Raw genomic sequence first — 17,768 nt, 5'->3', positions numbered from 1 at the left:
GATATGTTCTCGTTAACATTTTGCATTCTGTTTTAACAGACCGAGCACACACGCCATGCTGACATGATGCTGAATTCCACATCAGTATCAGTCAGGCGAGTCGGCACATGGCACATAATTTAGTGGACGAATTGAGGTAAAGGAGGCGATTTGTGTGATGGTTTTAATTTTACTAAAAGGATAAACTGTGAACATGGCACCTATGCGTGCTACTGCTAGTATGTGGCAAGGAATATACACTTGCTGCATGCACATGAAAGAGCACGGTTATGTTGCAGGATAAGCTCCTGGCATCTTCCTAACAATCAATCAGTTGGCAGCCTGCAGCCTACATATATGTTAGACGAGACCGCTGACTGTATGTCCGCACAAGATCATGAATACAGTATAACTTACATGGAACACCTGAGCAACATGTGTGAACTTACCTTGTCATGCTCTGGATTGAACAGGCTCAAAGCACAGCCTAATCAATAGGTCAACAGCACTTTGCTTAGCCATTTATCGCCACGTCCATTCACATCATGTCATTTGCAGGATGTATGATTTTTGAAGAAGTTGTTGAAAGTAACTACTCCCTCCGTTCCTAAATATTTGTCTTTCTAGACATTTCAAATGACTACTACATACGGATGTATGTAGACATATTTTAGAGTGTAGATTCACTCATTTTGCTCCGTATGTAGTCACTTGTTGAAATGCCTAGAAAGACAAGTATTTAGTAACGGAGGGAGTATAAATTAAATGGAACCTCCCCCATCTAGCATGCATGCTACATTTTGTTTATAATAGCTCAATATTGCAATAAAAGAAATGCTAATCCAGCCCCCATGGACGGATGCTTGCAGTAGAAGTTGCCTCAAAAAATAACACTACTGCATATCGAATTCATAGTCAGCGACATTTTGTTAAACCAAACGAAGCCTAGATTCAAAAGTGAGCAAACACTATATACACAAGTCAGCGACCTGATCGTTGAAACTATACGACGACTACAGAGCATACGAGGGAATACGAGGGGAGGCGAGGCACTGTTCAGCGGCCACAGACTAATGTTCTTGTTGCCCATGTGGATTGACACGGGCGGCCGAAACATAGGCAGTAGCGCGATCCTTGCACCATCTTCTGAGCCGGCACACAAGAGAACAAAGATATACAAGCGCATGCCACAGCAAGAATCTGCAGTGTAAATAAACATAAATACAGTTAGCCACCTGCAAAATAATACTAGTAATAACAGATACAGTTAGCGTGCATAATCAGGATTTAGAAAAGCTGGAGCAATTCAAGCATAATAGTCGAGTTAATAAAAAACTAGTAATGTTCGTTAAATTGACGTATGTACAGAAAGCCGAAATCTAAATCACTGTCGACTAAATGTACTATATACGATTTACACATAGACGTAGGCGCTCAAATCTCTGTCGGACGGAACACGCTAGCGAGCTAGCACACCAACAAATCGCATGCAGGAACTGATGCTATGGACAGGCAGGCGTACGAGCTGCGTTCTGCATTTGATTGTAGCGGAATTAAGCGTCAGGAAAGAGAACTCACAGCGCCAGGAGCCCAGCGATAACAAGCAGGAAAGGTCCCAAAAAGTCCCAGAAGAAGTCAGGCTTCTTCGACTCTGTCGGAATCAGCACGGCGTCGATGAGGTAGACGGCGAGATGGTCGTCATCGACGACAGTCTTGGTGATCCTGGCCTCGTTCTGTGACGACGGCGGCCACGGAGAAAGTATCGCCCTGCCTCTGTAGTGATTGATGATGAGTGTCTGCTCCCCATCAAGCGTCAACACCTCCCACAACCAGTAGACCCGGCTGTGCAGCTCCTCGGAGTAAGCCATCCTCAGCCCGTGGTACAGGAGGAGCCCGGCCTGCTCGTCGACAGTGAGGCTATGGAACCTCGGGACGAACGCCCCCACCGCCTCGTCGTCAGGGCAGAGAATGGTGAGCCCCAGGTCGCTGCCGATCTGCTCGCGGAACGTGTCGCCCACGCCGGCCGTCGTGGCGACGAGGGCGGCGAAGGCGCCGCACCCGCCCTCGGACAAGAGCATCGTCAAAGCGTCCTCCGACGCCTCCGGTGGTTGCCCCTCGGCCCAAGCCTCCTCCGGCGCCTCGGGTGGTTGCCCCTGGAACTGGGCGCAGGGGACGAGCAGGAGGAGCAAGATCATGCAGGAGGCGACGGCGGCTCCGGCGAGCCGCTCCATTGTGCTTCTCCGGCCCTGAGAAGTGAGAACTGGGAGGATGGAGATGAACAGGGGAAAAGAGGGTTTTTGGCCGGCCTTGGACTCCAGGCCCAGTGCCCTAGCCTACCGCAGCTACCTCGATTCCAATTCTCCTTGGACACTCTCCATGTGCTTGCTCCCTTTTCTCTTTGGCATTCCACTGGAAATGTGGTGGTGAGGACACGAAAGATGGCGTTGTTGAATGAATGCGCGTGGCTGGCTCTGCCTACCAGCATCACTGAAAATGTGATGGCTGCACAAGTTGTGTGTCTCCGACTGAGGAAAATGTACACCGATGGGTTTTACTCTGTGGGACTTTCCACGAAACTTCGTGTGCGCTGAAATTTGACACGCCGTGGTATGTTGCACACGTGAACTTGTGTTCAGAATTTAGAGTTACAGCGGATTTCACTTTGAGCAATGATACTTACATTGTCACGCAGTAGGATGAACAGGCTGAACACACAGCCTAATCAACACGCTAAACAGCCATTTTCCATCTCAATATACACGATAAAAAACAGTAATCGTAGCCAGAAGCATCACCATAACTGTTCTCGTCTCAAAATAGCATGCAAAACCAAAGCAGAAAAACTAAGCAATTCTTCTTACCTAATAATAACCTACTCCAGAGGCATCATCAAGCTTTGGGTTTTCTCTAACAAAAAGCACCCGCCAGGCATTCATCATTGTTACCTTTGCATCTCAAGATGTTCCGCGACACTAAAGTTACGCTGACCTGCCCGCATGACGGTCCTCCGACTCGGAGAAGTAGTCAGCACCCAGCAGGTCGTCTTGGCCGTTATACTGCACCTTGCTAGCTCCAAGGGTCTCGACGCTGCCAAATCCTCCGGCATAGCTGCTGCCATTGTGGCTGCCAGTAAAGTTGCCGATGCCGCTCACATTTCCAGCAAAGTTGCCGCTGTTGTTGCCAGCAGCAACAGCAGAATGCCCGCTGCTGAAACTGCCAGTGCTTCCGCCCAAGACTGCATTGCCACCAGCTCCACTGTTGTAGTTGCCGGCGCCATACATGTTGGGAGAATTGTACCCACCAGCGCTGTTGACGCCGTTGTCGCCACCAGCAACAGCAGAATTCCCGCTGCTGAAACGGCCAGTGCTTTCGCCAAAGGCTGCATTGCCGCCAGCTCCACTGTTGTAGTTGCCGGCACCATAGGTGTTGGGAGAATTGTACCCACCAGCGCTGTTGACGCCGTTGTCGCCACCAGCAACAGCAGAATTGAAACTGCCGGTCTTTTCGCCGAAGACTGCATTGCCGCCAGCTCCACTGTTGTAGTTGCCTGCACCATATGTGTTGGGGAAATTGTTCCCACCAGCGCTGCCGTTGTTGCCACCAGCAACAGCAGAATGCCCACTACTGAAACTGCCGGTCTTTTCGCCGAAGACTGCATTGCCGCCAGCTCCGCTGTTGTAATTGCCCACGCCATATGTGTTGGGGGAACTGTACCCACCAGCGCCGCCGTAGCTACCAGCACTTCCACCCAAATTGCTGGCATTATTGTAGCTTCCACCACCACCGCCGTAGCTACCAGCACTTCCAGCCGAATTGTTGGCATTATTGTAGCTTCCGCCACCGCCGCCGTAGCCACCAGCACTTCCACCCGAGTTGCTGGCATTATTGTAGCTTCCGCCACCGCCGCCGTAGACACCAGCACTTCCACCCGAGTTGCTGGCATTATTGTAGCTTCCGCCACCGCCGCCGTAGCCACCAGCACTTCCACCCGAGTTGCTGGCATTATTGTAGATTCCGCCACCACCACCATAGCCACCAGCACTTCCACCCGAGTTGCTGGCATTATTGTAGATTCCGCCACCACCACCATAGCCACCAGTACTTCCGCCCGAGTTGCTGGCATTATTGTAGCTTCCGCCACCGCCGCCATAGCCACCAGAACTTCCACCAGAGTTGCTCGCATTATTGTAGATTCCACCACCACTACCATAGCTACCACCACTTCCGCCCGAGTTGCTGGCATTATTGTAGCTTCCGTCACCACCGCCATAGCCACCAGCAACAGCATTGTTGTTCATGCTCTCGCCGCCGCCTGCAGCACCACTGTAACCACCATATCCCGCATTACCATATCCACCACCACTGGCATGCCCTGCACTTCCATAATCAGCACCATTGCCCACATATCCACCACCACCACTTCCATATCCCGTGCTGACATATCCGCCACTTCTGTAACCACCACCATTGCCAGCATATCCACCGCCACCGCTTCCATATCCCGCGCCGCCATATCCGCCACTTCCATAATTACCAGTGCCGTATCCACCTCCACGTGTCCCACCAGCACGGTCACTGGCGTAGCCTACCTTTATCATTCGTCCGTGAAGGTCCTAAAGCAGATGGATGCGTTACAAATTTGCAAAAGATAAACATAATGACAGGTATGTCCATATTTTAGAAATGGTGCAACTTTAATCAAGGCAGAAAACAATCCCCAAGTTCTGATGGTAGAACATTTCCGCAAGAATCAGGGGAGGTCACTTTTACAGCTCAGCAAGATATCCTAGACATAAATTAAGTCAAAATAATTCAAATATTTACAGGAACAGTTATCTCATGCAACGATATGCCAAAATTGAGAATAGTCTGCAACTCCCTAAACATGCATTCCCTGGTGTTCATCAGTTCATGAATCATGCGATCTATTAACATCTGGGATGATGCATCTAGGAAACAAGTGCCAACAGCTTCGGATTCTTTGAAATTACAACAATGGATTAACAACAATATGGTGCTCAAAATGTCAAAGATCTGGAGCTCTAGCATATAATTGGGTCAATACTCATAGAGCTGATGTTTGTATGAAGGTATGTCGTGAACTAAGGCAGGAAAAGGGAAGGTGCTTGCCATTATCCGTGGCAGAACATAAATTGATGAGCGGCACAGTTTAATGGTCAGTGAATCAATGCAAATTCAGACATCTCCACTTTAGATCAAGACAACAATGAAGTAACGCTAATTATATTGCATCATTGTGTTGATAAAACAGTTTGGCAGTTGCAGCGCATGACAAGTGTCATGTAAAAAAGGCAGCAAACAAGAACAATGAATAGACAACAGGACAAGCTACACTCCTAAAGCAAAAAAGGGCAACCTGAAATTTGGGACTATATTTGCAAAGTGGTGTAGAGGATATAAGTGGAACATTAGGCATGAAAATGTCATAGCATATCCGCAATACACGTAGGGGATCTCTCTAAAATCACCTTGCCATCCATGGCACTAATGGCAGCCGCGGCAGCTTCGGTGGATGCATAAGTAACAAATCCAAATCCCTTTGACCTGCCAGACTCCCTGTCCATGATGATTCTAGCTGAACCCAATCCGAAAAGAAAGAAAGTGTTAACAACATGGCAAAAATATACATCAAATGTGCCACACCAATTGGGAGAACAACCTTCAATGACGTCCCCATAGCCAGAAAAGGCATCCCTGAGAGTTGGGTCATCTGTGGCATATGATAGTCCTGAAAGGCGGTAGACCATACATGTAATTAGATAATTCGTCGGCATCAACAATACCCACGAACCTTCGAATCAGAAGGAGCTAGAACAGTGATCTCATATGAGCATACCTCCAACAAAAAGCTTGGAAGAAGACATGCACCTTACTGCCTGGAGCAGCGACGAATTCGAGGACCCGGAGGCCCTCCTCAGCACAATCCCCATCCTACTAGCAAAAGCCATCGCACAAGTCCCCTGCTACAGACCACGGGCACTGAAGAAGAAGAACAAAAAACCTTGCATGAGACAGATTCACGGTTGCTAACGCAGAAGGATAAACCCCGAATGGGGATCCAGTCGAACCCCCGAATTTTCTCAAATCAAACCGCTATTAGGAGAGGGCTATTGACGCGGAATCTCGGAAGCACTAATTCGCTTTAGATGCAGGAAATGGAACCCGAAATGCACGGCTGGCGTGGTTCGATTCGAATGTTTGAGGGCAACGAAAAGGCAGGAGCGGGACGAACAGTGCTACGAGCAAAGGCAGGGGTCCATGATCCTTACCGGCGAGAGGAATCGCGTCCGGACCACGCCGCCGGCAAGAGGGGATTCGCGTCCGGGCCACGCCGCCGGCAAGAGGGGAAGGGATTTCGGTCGTAGCAGGGGTGATTTGGCGGGAGCGGAGGGAGGAGGGGGTTTCGGCGGCGAGGGACTCCGGCCTCCGGGACGGCGGCTGCTCTCCTAACCTTCTTGTTAAACCCTATCGGTGGGTTTTGTTCCTTCCTTGAACCCCAGGGCCGCGATTTCGATTTTTATTTTTCAAGAAATGGCAGCAGGGATCCGAAGATCCCAGAAGCCGGTGTTTACATCATTGCAAAGAGAACCCTGACAAAACTAAAATTGCACACGCGTCCGCTCTTATGCACATTTTTTTTTTGAGACGAAACAACGCTTTTAATTCAATCAAACAAGGTTTGTGGGATACAAAGGTTACTAGGAGAATTGGAGAGCCACAAATGACGTCCCACATCCAAGCTAGTAGCCATCTTAGCAATAGTATGAGCCTCAAAATTGTACTCGCACTGCTCGTGGCATATTTCACATGCCAAAAAAACGGATCTACGAGAGTTAATCTCCTTCACTATCATACAGTACTCACCACGCTGCTCTGTCTCCTTAAGCTCATGTATGACTCTCAGACAGTCGGTAGCGATATGGATCTTGCGAAGTGCCAAATCCTCACCTAGGGCTTGAGCTTCTCGACACGCAAACGTTTCCAAAGTTTCAGGCTCCGTCAAACCTTCAAAAACAATCGCAGAAACCCCCAGATAATTTCTATGTTCATCCCTACACACAACTCCCACGGCTCCTTTGTTTGTATTTTTTGCCACTGCTGCATCGGCGTTAAGCTTTGCATGTCCCACGAGCGGTGGCTTCCATGCTTGAGGAGCTCGAATGATAGCTGAACAATAACTTCTACTTTGGCTCCTCTGACTTCCTCGCACGTCATCCAAATACCTACTTATAAAGAGATGTGTGGACAATGGGCTTTGGAATTCTTGCTCGTGGATCGCCTTGCGTCGAGCCCACCATAGTGCCCATAATGTCACTAGAACCTCCACGAACTGATCCTCCTTCAACGTTTTGGTAAGGTTAAACATCCATAATTTCACATTCGGAGTTTCATCTCCCACCCAAGGGATGATCACATCATCCTCACGGAGCGACCTGTAACACCCCGGATATAACTTTCCCAATTTGTACTCCGACTCTTGCCGTTTCCGGCGTTAAGTTAATTTATTTCCTCGGGTTTGGGTTTTGTCTCCGTGTGTTGTTGTCGTTGTCATGCATCTCATATCATGTCATCATGTGCATTGCATTTGCATACGTGTTTGTCTCATGCATTCGAGCATTTTCCCCGTTGTCCGTTTTGCATTCCGGCGCTTCGTTCTCCTCCGGTGGTCATTTCTAGCTTTCTTTCGTGTGTGGGGATTAAACATTTCCGGATTGGACCGAGACTTGCCAAGCGGCCTTGGTATACTACCTGTAGACCGCCTGTCAAGTTTCGTACCATTTGGACTTCGTTTGGTACTCCAACGGTTAACCGAGGGACCGAAAAGGCCTCGTGTGTGTTGCAGCCCAACACCCCTCCAATTTGGCCCAAAACCCACCAAACTCTGCTCCATGTCCTAGAGCGTTCGATCACGATCGCGTGGCCGAAAACTGCACCTCATTTGGACTCTCCTAGCTCCCTCTATGCCTATAAATAGACCCTCCCCCCATTTTCGGATCTTCTCCTCCCACAAAACCCTAAAAAAATAGATCTTCGCCGCCGCCGGACGTGTCCGACCCGCGCCGGACAACGTCTCGATCCGCCGCCGCCAACCACCGGGCGCCATGTGGCGCGGGCGGACCACATCACCGCCGCCACTCCCGCCGGCCCGTCAGGCCCGGAGCGGGCCCGCCTCTCCATCGCTCGGGCCAGAGCTCGCGCCTCCTCCCCGCCTCGTCTTCCCCAGCCCCGGGTGCCCGAGCCCCGCAGCCGTCGAAGCTCGCCGCCGCCGCACCATTTCCGGCCGGGGCAAGCTCCGCCCCGGGCCACCTCGTCGCCGGCCGCCGCCCCTCGCCGCCTCCGGCCGCCGCCTCGTCGCCGGCGCCGCCTCCTCCGCCACTCCGGCCTCTCCCTCCTCGTCTCCGAGCTCCGGCCGCCGCGAACTCCACCGGTGAACAGGAACTCCGGTGGTGAACAGTAGATCCGGCGTGCATCAAAATCCGTGCAGATCTGGATCTGAGATCCGCGGGTTGACCTTTTCTCCTTCGAACCCTAATTTTTATGCTAACTTTGGCCTGTGATATCTCTGCATCCGTAGCTCCGTTTTGGACATATAGTATATCAAAATGTTCGTCTCAATGAGTACATCATTTCATTCCATTGCATCATTTTCATTTGAGTTCATCTTGATGCCCGAAATGCTATTAGAAGGAGGCTTCGTGAGTTAATTGTCAGATCTGCTAGTTCATCTTAGACTTTTGTCATTTTTGCCATAATTGTTGTGTGCATGATATGCCTATGAGTCCTTCATATGTTTTGTTAAGGATTTTGTCTTCTTTCCAGAGGTGCAACCCATGCATTTTTAGGATGTGTGTGGTGACTTGTGCAAGCTTGCAAAGTGGTGCACTCGCTAATTCTGTTTTCAGGGACTTAGTAATTTCACTAAGTCCTGGGATTGTTTAGTTCACAATGCCATATGTTCTTGTTGTTTCCTAGTGATCCGTGCCTCTTTTGAGGATGATCAGTAAGGGAGTTTTGTTAATCTTGTAGTGCTCTATCCATCCATGTCTTTGTTTGCAATTATGGAGCACCCTAGCTTGAGTCAATCGAGCTCTACTTTTGCTTCGTTGCGAATCTGGGCAGATCGTCAACTTGTTTGCGATTTTGCCGATGTTGTTGTAGTTGATCCGTGCATGCTATGCCATTGTTCTTGCCATGTCTAGCTTGTATCTTGTGCCTTCTTAATGGATGTATGCTTGTCTTGCCATGACTTGCACCGTAGTGAGTGCATCGAGCTCGTTTACATGCCTTCGTGAGCTATATTTCAGCATGTCTCAGTTTTCACGAAGTCTGAAAACTGATTATGCTTTTGCTATGTTCGTGTGCTTGTTAGTATATTTTTGTGATCCCTTTTGGCTCAAGGTCACTAAGGGACTTTTGTTAAGCTTGTTGAGTAGCTCCGTGCCATGTCTTTATTTGTCATGTTCAGGTCCTGTAGCATGTTCTTTCGTTGCTCCGAAGAGGGCTATATGATCTGAAATTCCAGACAAGTGTTAATTTCACTAAGTCTGAGATCTGTTATCCATTTGCGTTTTTGTCATGCTTGTTTGAACCTGTTAATGGATGAATTGGCCGTAGCTCAGTGCTAGACTTTTGTTAAGCATCTTGTGTGCATCCCTGCCATGTATTTTATTTTCATGTTTGGGTGCTGTAGCATGTTCATCTCATTGCATTTAGATGCCTACTTGCTGTAAATCGCAGACCGGTGTCGTTTTGAAACGCTTGCCATTTCCAAACCGTAACTCCGATTCCGGCGTTCTTTATATCGTTTTCAAGCGATTTCATCTCATCTTTCTAGTGGCACCCTTGGAATTCTAAGTTGAGGCCAGATTCATGCATTTCCTGTCATATCTTGCATTTTGCATCCCGCATCGCATCCCGCATAGCATATCATCATTGCATCATATCGCTTGATCCTTACACGTGGTTGATTGTATACTTGTTGCTTGTTTGTCTTGTTTGGGTAGAGCCGGGAGACGAGTTCGCTAACGAGGAGGCCGTTGAGTTTGCGTTTGAGGATCCAGTCAACTCTAACAACTGTGCAGGCAAGATGATCATACCCTCGAAATCACTACTATCTTTGCTATGCTAGTTTGCTCGCTCTTTTGCTATGCCATTGCTACGATGCCTACCACTTGCTTGCCAGCCTCCCAAATTGCCATGTCAAACCTCTAACCCACCTTTGTCCTAGCAAACCGTTGATTGGCTATGTTACCGCTTTGCTCAGCCCCTCTTATAGCGTTGCTAGTTGCAGGTGAAGATTGGAGGCCATTCCTTGTTGGAACATTTATTTACTTGTTGGGATATCATTATATTGCTATGTTATCTTAATGCATCTATATACTTGGTGAAGGGTGGAAGGCTCGGCCTCTCGCCTAGTGTTTTGTTCCACTCTTGCCGCCCTAGTTTCCATCATATCGGTGTTATGTTCCCGGATTTTGCGTTCCTTACGCGGTTGGGTTATAATGGGAACCCTTGATATTTCGCCTTGATTAAAACTTTTCCAGCAATGCCCAACCTTGGTTTTACCTTTTGCCACCTAGCATTTTCTTTCCCTTGGGTTCTGCAGACTCAAGGGTCATCTTATTTTAACCCCCCCGGGCCAGTGCTCCTCTGAGTGTTGGTCCACCTGTCAGCTACCGGTGGCCACCAGGGGCAACTCTGGGCTGGCCTATCCGTACCTAGGACAATCTGAGTGTGCCCCGAGAAAGAGATATGTGCAGCTCCTATCGGGATTTGTCGGCACATTCGGGCGGTGTTGCTGGTCTTGTTTTAACCTGTCGAAGTGTCTTGAGTTACCGAGATACCGAGTCTGATCGGAACGTCTTGGGAGGAGGTCTATTCCTTCGTTGACCGTGAGAGCTTGTCATGGGCTAAGTTGGGACTCCCCTGCAGGGATTTGAACTTTCGAAAGCCGTGCCCGCGGTTATGGGCAGATGGGAATTTGTTAATGTCCGGTTGTAGATAAATTGAACCTTAATTAATTAAAATGAATCAACCGAGTGTGTTACCGTGATGGCCTCTTCTCGGCGGAGTCCGGGAAATGGACACGGTGTTGGAGGAATGTTTGCGCAGGTTGTTCTCTAGTTTCTCGCTCGCGCTTTGCCTCCTCTTCTCGCTCTGTTTTGCGAATAAGTTAGCCACCATACTTGCTAGTCGCTTGCTGCAGCTCCACTCATATTTTACCTTGCCCCACCTTTAAGCTTAAATAGTCTTGATCGCGAGGGTGCGAGATTGCTGAGTCCCTGTGGCTCACAGATTACTATTACACCAGATGCAGGGCCTGATGATTCCGCTCCAGGAGACGCGTATGAGCTCAATTGGGAGTTCGACGAAGACTCTCAACGATACTATGTTTCCTTTCCCGATGATCAGTAGTGGTGCCCAGTTGGGGGTGAACGGGACCGTTGTCGCATGTTGGGTTCTCTTTTATTTTGGAGCCGTAGTCGGGCCATGAGTGTTTGGATGATGTAATGTTATTTATGTACTTGATTGACGTGGCGAGTGTAAGCCAACTATGTTATCTCCCCTTTTATTATTATTACATGGGATGTTGTGAAGATTGCCTAACTTAGGACATATGCCTTCAATGCGATTATGTCTCTAAGTCGTGCCTCGACACGTGGGAGCTATAGTCGCATCGAGGGTGTGACACGACCATACTGACTTGGCCATGTTGCAGTCCAGCAGTGCATGGCGCCACGAGTCCTCCGCTGCGCCACAAATAATGCATGTCGCCGATGTAGCCATTTGATGCCTCGCCCGCTCCTCCCCAGTGGGCAGGGACGATCGAGCTAACCGCCAGGCAAACATTAGAATTTTCGGCAGAACCTGTACTGACCAAAGCTTCTTCCACTGACTTCTCTTCTTGTTCTGTGTTTGATGCCTCAGCCTCGCAATTGAGCCAAGCTTCTCGGCGCTTTTTCGTTTCTACAACAAGCTTATAAGCTGATCGCACTGAAAAAGAGCCCGATCGTTCGTAGTGCCAAGCCCAAAAGTCTGGCTGCAGTACGTAACTAATTGGAATTTTCTTGACCGCCTCAACGTTCATAGGCAACATCTGATGCTGCAGTACTGTCATGTTCCAGCTCCTCGTGGCTGGGCATATGAGGTCTGAAACTACTTCCACTGGAACATCAGAAATAGGACAAATGGGACGCAAGTGATAGTCCCTTGGGATCCAATTTTCATTCCACACACTCGTTGAGAGTCCATCCCCTATTTTCTGTATAAGGCCAACCTTGAGGATGTCGCGGCCTTCACAAATTGATCTCCATACATGTGATGGGCGGCTCCCCACCTCGGCTGAAAGAATATCCGAGGACGGAAAGTAAACTGCCTTTAAAATTCGAGCACTCAAGGAGTCTGGTTCCTGAAGGATTCCCCAGTCCTGTTTTGCTAACAGGGCTAGGTTAAATATTTCCAAATCTTTGAAGCCAAGACCCCCTTTATATTTCGGCATTGTCATCCCATGCCACCCATGTCGTCTTCCTTTCACCTGACTTACTTCCCCACCAGAACTTGCGGATAATAGACGTCAAGTGCTGACAAAGTCCCCGTGGTAATTTGAATATTGCCATCGAGTAGGTGGGAATTGCTTGCACAACTGATTTTATGAGCACTTCTTTCCCACTCCCCGCTAAAGTTTTCTCGATCCATCCTTACACCCTCTTCCATATACGGTCTTTTAGATAGCTAAAAACACCATTTTTGGAGCCCCCTATATCCGTAGGTAGCCCCAAATATTTTTCATTGAGTGTCTCATTATGCACCTCCAGAATTCCCTTGATCTCATTCCTTGCTGATTCTGGGCAGCCCTTACCAAACTACACCGTTGACTTGTCAACATTTATACGTTGTCCAGATGCTCCGCAATACCTATCCAGGACAGACTTGAGCGCCTCCACCTCATCATTCTTAACTTTGCAAAAAAGTATACAATCATCAGCAAATAAAAGATGATGGACCGTTGGGGCTTGAGGTGCAATTGTTATCCCTTGAAGCACTCCCTCATTGCTGGCATGCTTGATCAAACAAGAAAGGCCTTCACCTGCCAGCAGAAACAGATAGGGAGAAATAGGATCCCCCTGCCTTATTCCCCTTGATGGGATAAATTCTCTTGTTCGATTGCCATTGAAAAGCAAAGAGAATGAAACAGACCGAACTCCTCTCATAACTGCACTCGCAAAGGAGTCACACAAACCAATTTTCCGCATGATTGCCTCCAGATATACCCATTCCAACCTGTCATAAGCCTTTTGCATGTCTACTTTAATGGCACAATGAGAGTTCTTCTTACTCCTATTATTCTTCATATAGTGTAAGCACTCATAAGCTGCGATGACATTATCAGTGATGAGCCTCCCGGGCACAAACGCTGATTGTTCTTCGGAAATAATCTCAGGGAGAATCTGCTTTAGACGGTTAGCAAGTACCTTTGATGCGATCTTGAAAATCACATTGCACAAGCTAATAGGTCGAAACTGAGTCAGAGAAGTAGGGTTTTGTACCTTAGGGATAATAACATTGAACGTTTTGTTAATCTCCTCTGGTGACTCTTCTCCCTTCAAAATCCGGATTACAATCCTAGTAACCTCCTCACCACACAAACGCCAATGCTTCTGGAAAAAGTGTGCCGAGAAACCATCGGGCCCCGGTGATTTTGTTGGAAACATTTGGAATAGGGCCGTTTTAACCTCTGATTCCGTGTAGGGGGAATTTAGCCTCTCATTCATAGAATCATTAACTTTACAGGGTACATGAGATAACACCTCTTCTATTCCAACTACCCCCTGAGACGCATACAAGTGTTCATAAAAATTTATCGACATGTTCTCCAGTTCAGCTTGATCCTCGCATACAGACCCATCCTCACGCACAAGACGCGTTGTTCTGTTTTTCTTCTTCCTCATAAATGCTTTCTGCTGAAAAAAATTTGTGTTGCGGTCCCCCTCGAGCAGCCATTGCACTCGAGCTCTCTGTCGCCACATAGTTTCTTCCCTAAAATGCAGCTCAATCATACGTTGCTCTACCTTCAGTTCCTCATAACTTGGTCCCACTCTGCCAACGATGGCTCTCAGCTCTACTAGCCTCTTGCGAAGCTTCCTCAGTTCGTGCCTGACCGCCCCAAACGTGGTCGTACCCCAGCTAAGAAAGGTGGTCTTATGCACATAGGACCCTGGAGATGGGAACAAGAACATGGTTGGGTCGGGGTGGGAATGGGTCGATCCGAACCTGGCGATCCGGCCCCTATGGCCCGAAGGCCAATTTGAGAGGCCACTGGTCGATCCATATAGCTTTACATTGCTTGTGGACAAAAAAATGTTAAAATTATGCACGGTTTATTGAGATTTGACTAGTGTAAGAATCAATGAGATTTCTTTTTTTAACACGGTACAAACGCAAGCGTTCATATACACGTGCATACACTCACCTCTATGAACGCACACACGCACATCATATCCCTATGAGCACCTCTGAAATACTGAGTCGGCATATCATCTTGAAATTTATGAAGCCACCATAGACACTTCGTCTTCAACGGGAACGTCTTCTCCCACTGAATGTGCATTGCCGGAAATTCTAAAATAAATACAAAAATAAATGCGAGCATCATGATTTGAACCTTGATGGGCTAGGGATACCACAGTCCCTCCCTCTAACCATCCAACAATAGATTGGTTCACAATCAATGAGATTTCTAATACGTGTTTAGTAGGAAAAAAATCAAGTGGTGGTTTTGTAAGTGTGCATCTTGCGAAAATATACAAAGACAATTTTGTCGTTCATATACCGAGCATTCATTGAAAATTATACGGCCGATTGCGTCGCAAAATTGGGTCCTACGACAGCACTGGCGCGACGAAAATTGCAGCTGCTATGAGATATAAGAGTGATCAAGCAGGTCACCCGATGCCAGCTTGTTGACCCAAATCTCGTTTGAGGCTGCTTCCAATGCATTGGTGCTTACATGAGGTGCTAAGCATATTAAATACTTTAGCAACTAAAGACCCCAATGTATAGGTGCTTAATTTGTTGGTGCTAAGTATCCTTCATTTAATGATTTTGCAACTAAAGTTTTTCATGCATTGATGAGATTTTTCCATTAAGTGTTTTGCCTAGGTTCTCGCGCTTGACATTGTTTCTTTCTGGGGTCATTACACTCATCTCTTTTCTCTTAATTACCTTGTCACATCAATTTTTTTGCCTACATGGCAGCCTTAGCACCTGTACAAGGTATTGGGAGGGGCCTAAGACCCACCCAAATAACCCATTGGCCTCGAACTTACAAAAAGATGAGTAAAAGTCTCATTGATCCGATGATATGGTACTGTAGAAATGTACTAGTACTGTACCGTGTACGAGAAGTGAAGTGTAATCTCGACGTTGAACACGAGCAAAACTTTAGAAGTGGTCGTAAGATTACACTCGCTGACTACCGGTGGTGGAAGTGCACCGGGGTAGTGTCTGTCAGAGAGTGGTTCTATATATAGATTAGATAGAGGGGATCAGGGAAATACCCTGGAAATTAACAGGTGGAACTTGAAAGTGTTTCGTTTACCAAGACTATGAATAGTAAAAATATGGAAATCATACAGGTCTCTGACAGTCAAACGTAAGTTTGGTGGTGCCGTGATCTTAAAGATGTGACACACGTATGTACACGAAGTCATGATCCTGGAACCGGGAAGAAATTTCTGGAATGAATGGACTTTCGTACTTTACAATTGTTCAAGATTATTGGAACTATTTTTCCAAAATATGATTATTGGAAATAAACGGGAAAAGGGACATCATTTTTCGGACATTTCTAGGGACCCTGATTTAAAGTTCTAATTTTTGTACTGCATATTAGATCTCCTTACAAATTAATATTAGGTTTCCTTACAACTTACGGATACTCTCTCCCATTTTTCCACTGCATGTTAGGCCTCCATACAAATTAATATTCCGCTTTTTGGTCAAAGACTTGTCCTAACGAAACCTAATATGCAGAGTAAAAAAAAGCTACAATAAATATTTCGTGAAGGACCTGATTGATTTAATATAGATGAGAAAACATATCTCGTGACTGTCATAGCCCTCTAAAGAAGTATTTCTGATTATGTGTAACACCCCGGATATGACTTTTCCAATATGTATTCCAACTCTTGCCGTTTCTGACCTTAAGTTATTTTATTTTCTCGGGTTCGGGTTTTTATCTTCGTGTGTTGTTGTCGTTGTCATGCATCTCATATCATGTCATCATGTGAATTGCATTTGCATACGTGTTCATCTCATGCATTCGAGCATTTTCCCCGTTGTCCGTTTTGTTGGAAATATGCCCTAGAGGCAATAATAAATTGGTTATTATTATATTTCCTTGTTCATGATAATCGTTTATTATCCATGCTATAATTGTATTGATAGGAAACTCAGATACATGTGTGGATACATAGACAACACCATGTCCCTAGTGAGCCTCTAGTTGACTAGCTCGTTGATCAATAGATGGTTATGGTTTCCTAACCATGGACATTTGGATGTCGTTGATAACGGGATCACATCATTAGGAGAATGATGTGATGGACAAGACCCAATCCTAAGCCTAGCACAAAGATCGTGTAGTTCGTATGCTAAAGCTTTTCTAATGTCAAGTATCATTTCCTTAGACCATGAGATTGTGCAACTCCCGGATACCGTAGGAGTGCTTTGGGTGTATCAAACGTCACAACGTAACTGGGTGACTATAAAGGTGCATTACAGGTATCTCCGAAAGTATCTGTTGGGTTGGCACGAATCGAGACTGGGATTTGTCACTCCGTGTAAACGGAGAGGTATCTCTGGGCCCACTCGGTAGGACATCATCATATGCGCAATGTGACCAAGGAGTTGATCACGGGATGATGTGTTATGGAACGAGTAAAGAGACTTGCCGGTAACGAGATTGAACAAGGTATAAGGATACCGACGATCGAATCTCGGGCAAGTAACATACCGATAGACAAAGGGAATTGTACACGGGATTGATTAAGTCCTTGACATCGTGGTTCATCCGATGAGATCATCGTGGAACATGTGGGAGCCATCATGGGTATCCAGATCCCGCTGTTGGTTATTGACCGGAGAACGTCTCGGTCATGTCTGCATGTCTCCCGAACCCGTAGGGTCTACACACTTAAGGTTCGGTGACGCTAGGGTTATAGAGATATTAGTATGCGGTAACCCGAAAGTTGTTCGGAGTCCCGGATGAGATCCCGGACGTCACGAGGAGTTCCGGAATGGTCCGGAGGTAAAGAATTATATATAGGAAGTGCTATTTCGGCCATCGGGACAAGTTTCGGGGTCATCGGTATTGTACCGGGACCACCGGAAGGGTCCCGGGGGTCCACCGGGTGGGGCCACCTGCCCCGGGGGGCCACATGGGCTGTAGGGGGTGTGCCTTGGCCTATATGGGCCAAGGGCACCAGCCCCAAGAGGCCCATGCGCCAAGAGGAGAGAAAAAGGGGAAGGCACCTCCGAGGTGCCTTGGGGAGGATGGACTCCTCCCCACCCTTGGCCGCACCCTTCCTTGAAGGAAGGGGCAAGGGCTGCGCCTCCCCCTCTCCCTTGGCCCTATATATAGTGGGGAAAAAGGAGGAGCAAACCAATCTAAGGCCTGGCGCCTCCCTCTCCCTCCCGTGACACATCTACCTCCTCCCGCAGTGCTTAGCGAAGCCCTGTTGGAATCCCGCTACTTCCACCACGCCGTT

General features: G+C 47.6%; 2 protein-coding genes across 2 annotated transcripts; both read right to left on the bottom strand.

Moving 5' to 3' along the window:
• Positions 1-214: 214 nt before the first annotated feature.
• LOC125536271 (fasciclin-like arabinogalactan protein 2) lies at positions 215-2,570 on the bottom strand. The gene is made up of 2 exons (XM_087543473.1): positions 1,558-2,570; positions 215-1,179 (listed from the first exon to the last, which is right to left on the bottom strand). Exons 1-2 carry the CDS (start codon positions 2,208-2,210, stop codon positions 1,050-1,052), a joined length of 783 nt encoding a protein of 260 aa, XP_087399599.1. The 5' UTR covers positions 2,211-2,570; the 3' UTR covers positions 215-1,049.
• A 165-nt stretch (positions 2,571-2,735) lies between these two features.
• LOC125536270 (uncharacterized) lies at positions 2,736-6,519 on the bottom strand. Its single transcript, XM_048699463.2, has 5 exons — positions 6,270-6,519; positions 5,837-5,979; positions 5,660-5,728; positions 5,469-5,575; positions 2,736-4,592 (listed from the first exon to the last, which is right to left on the bottom strand). Exons 2-5 carry the CDS (start codon positions 5,946-5,948, stop codon positions 2,958-2,960), a joined length of 1,923 nt encoding a protein of 640 aa, XP_048555420.2. The 5' UTR covers positions 5,949-5,979; positions 6,270-6,519; the 3' UTR covers positions 2,736-2,957.
• Positions 6,520-17,768: the final 11,249 nt, after the last annotated feature.

This window comes from Triticum urartu, chromosome 2A, assembly GCF_056163025.1.
Source record: "Triticum urartu cultivar PI428250 chromosome 2A, HENAU_Tu73, whole genome shotgun sequence".
Classification (NCBI taxonomy): Eukaryota; Viridiplantae; Streptophyta; class Magnoliopsida; order Poales; family Poaceae; genus Triticum; species Triticum urartu.
Note: the sequence above shows the minus strand (reverse complement) of the source record. Positions and strands in the feature narration are given on the sequence as shown.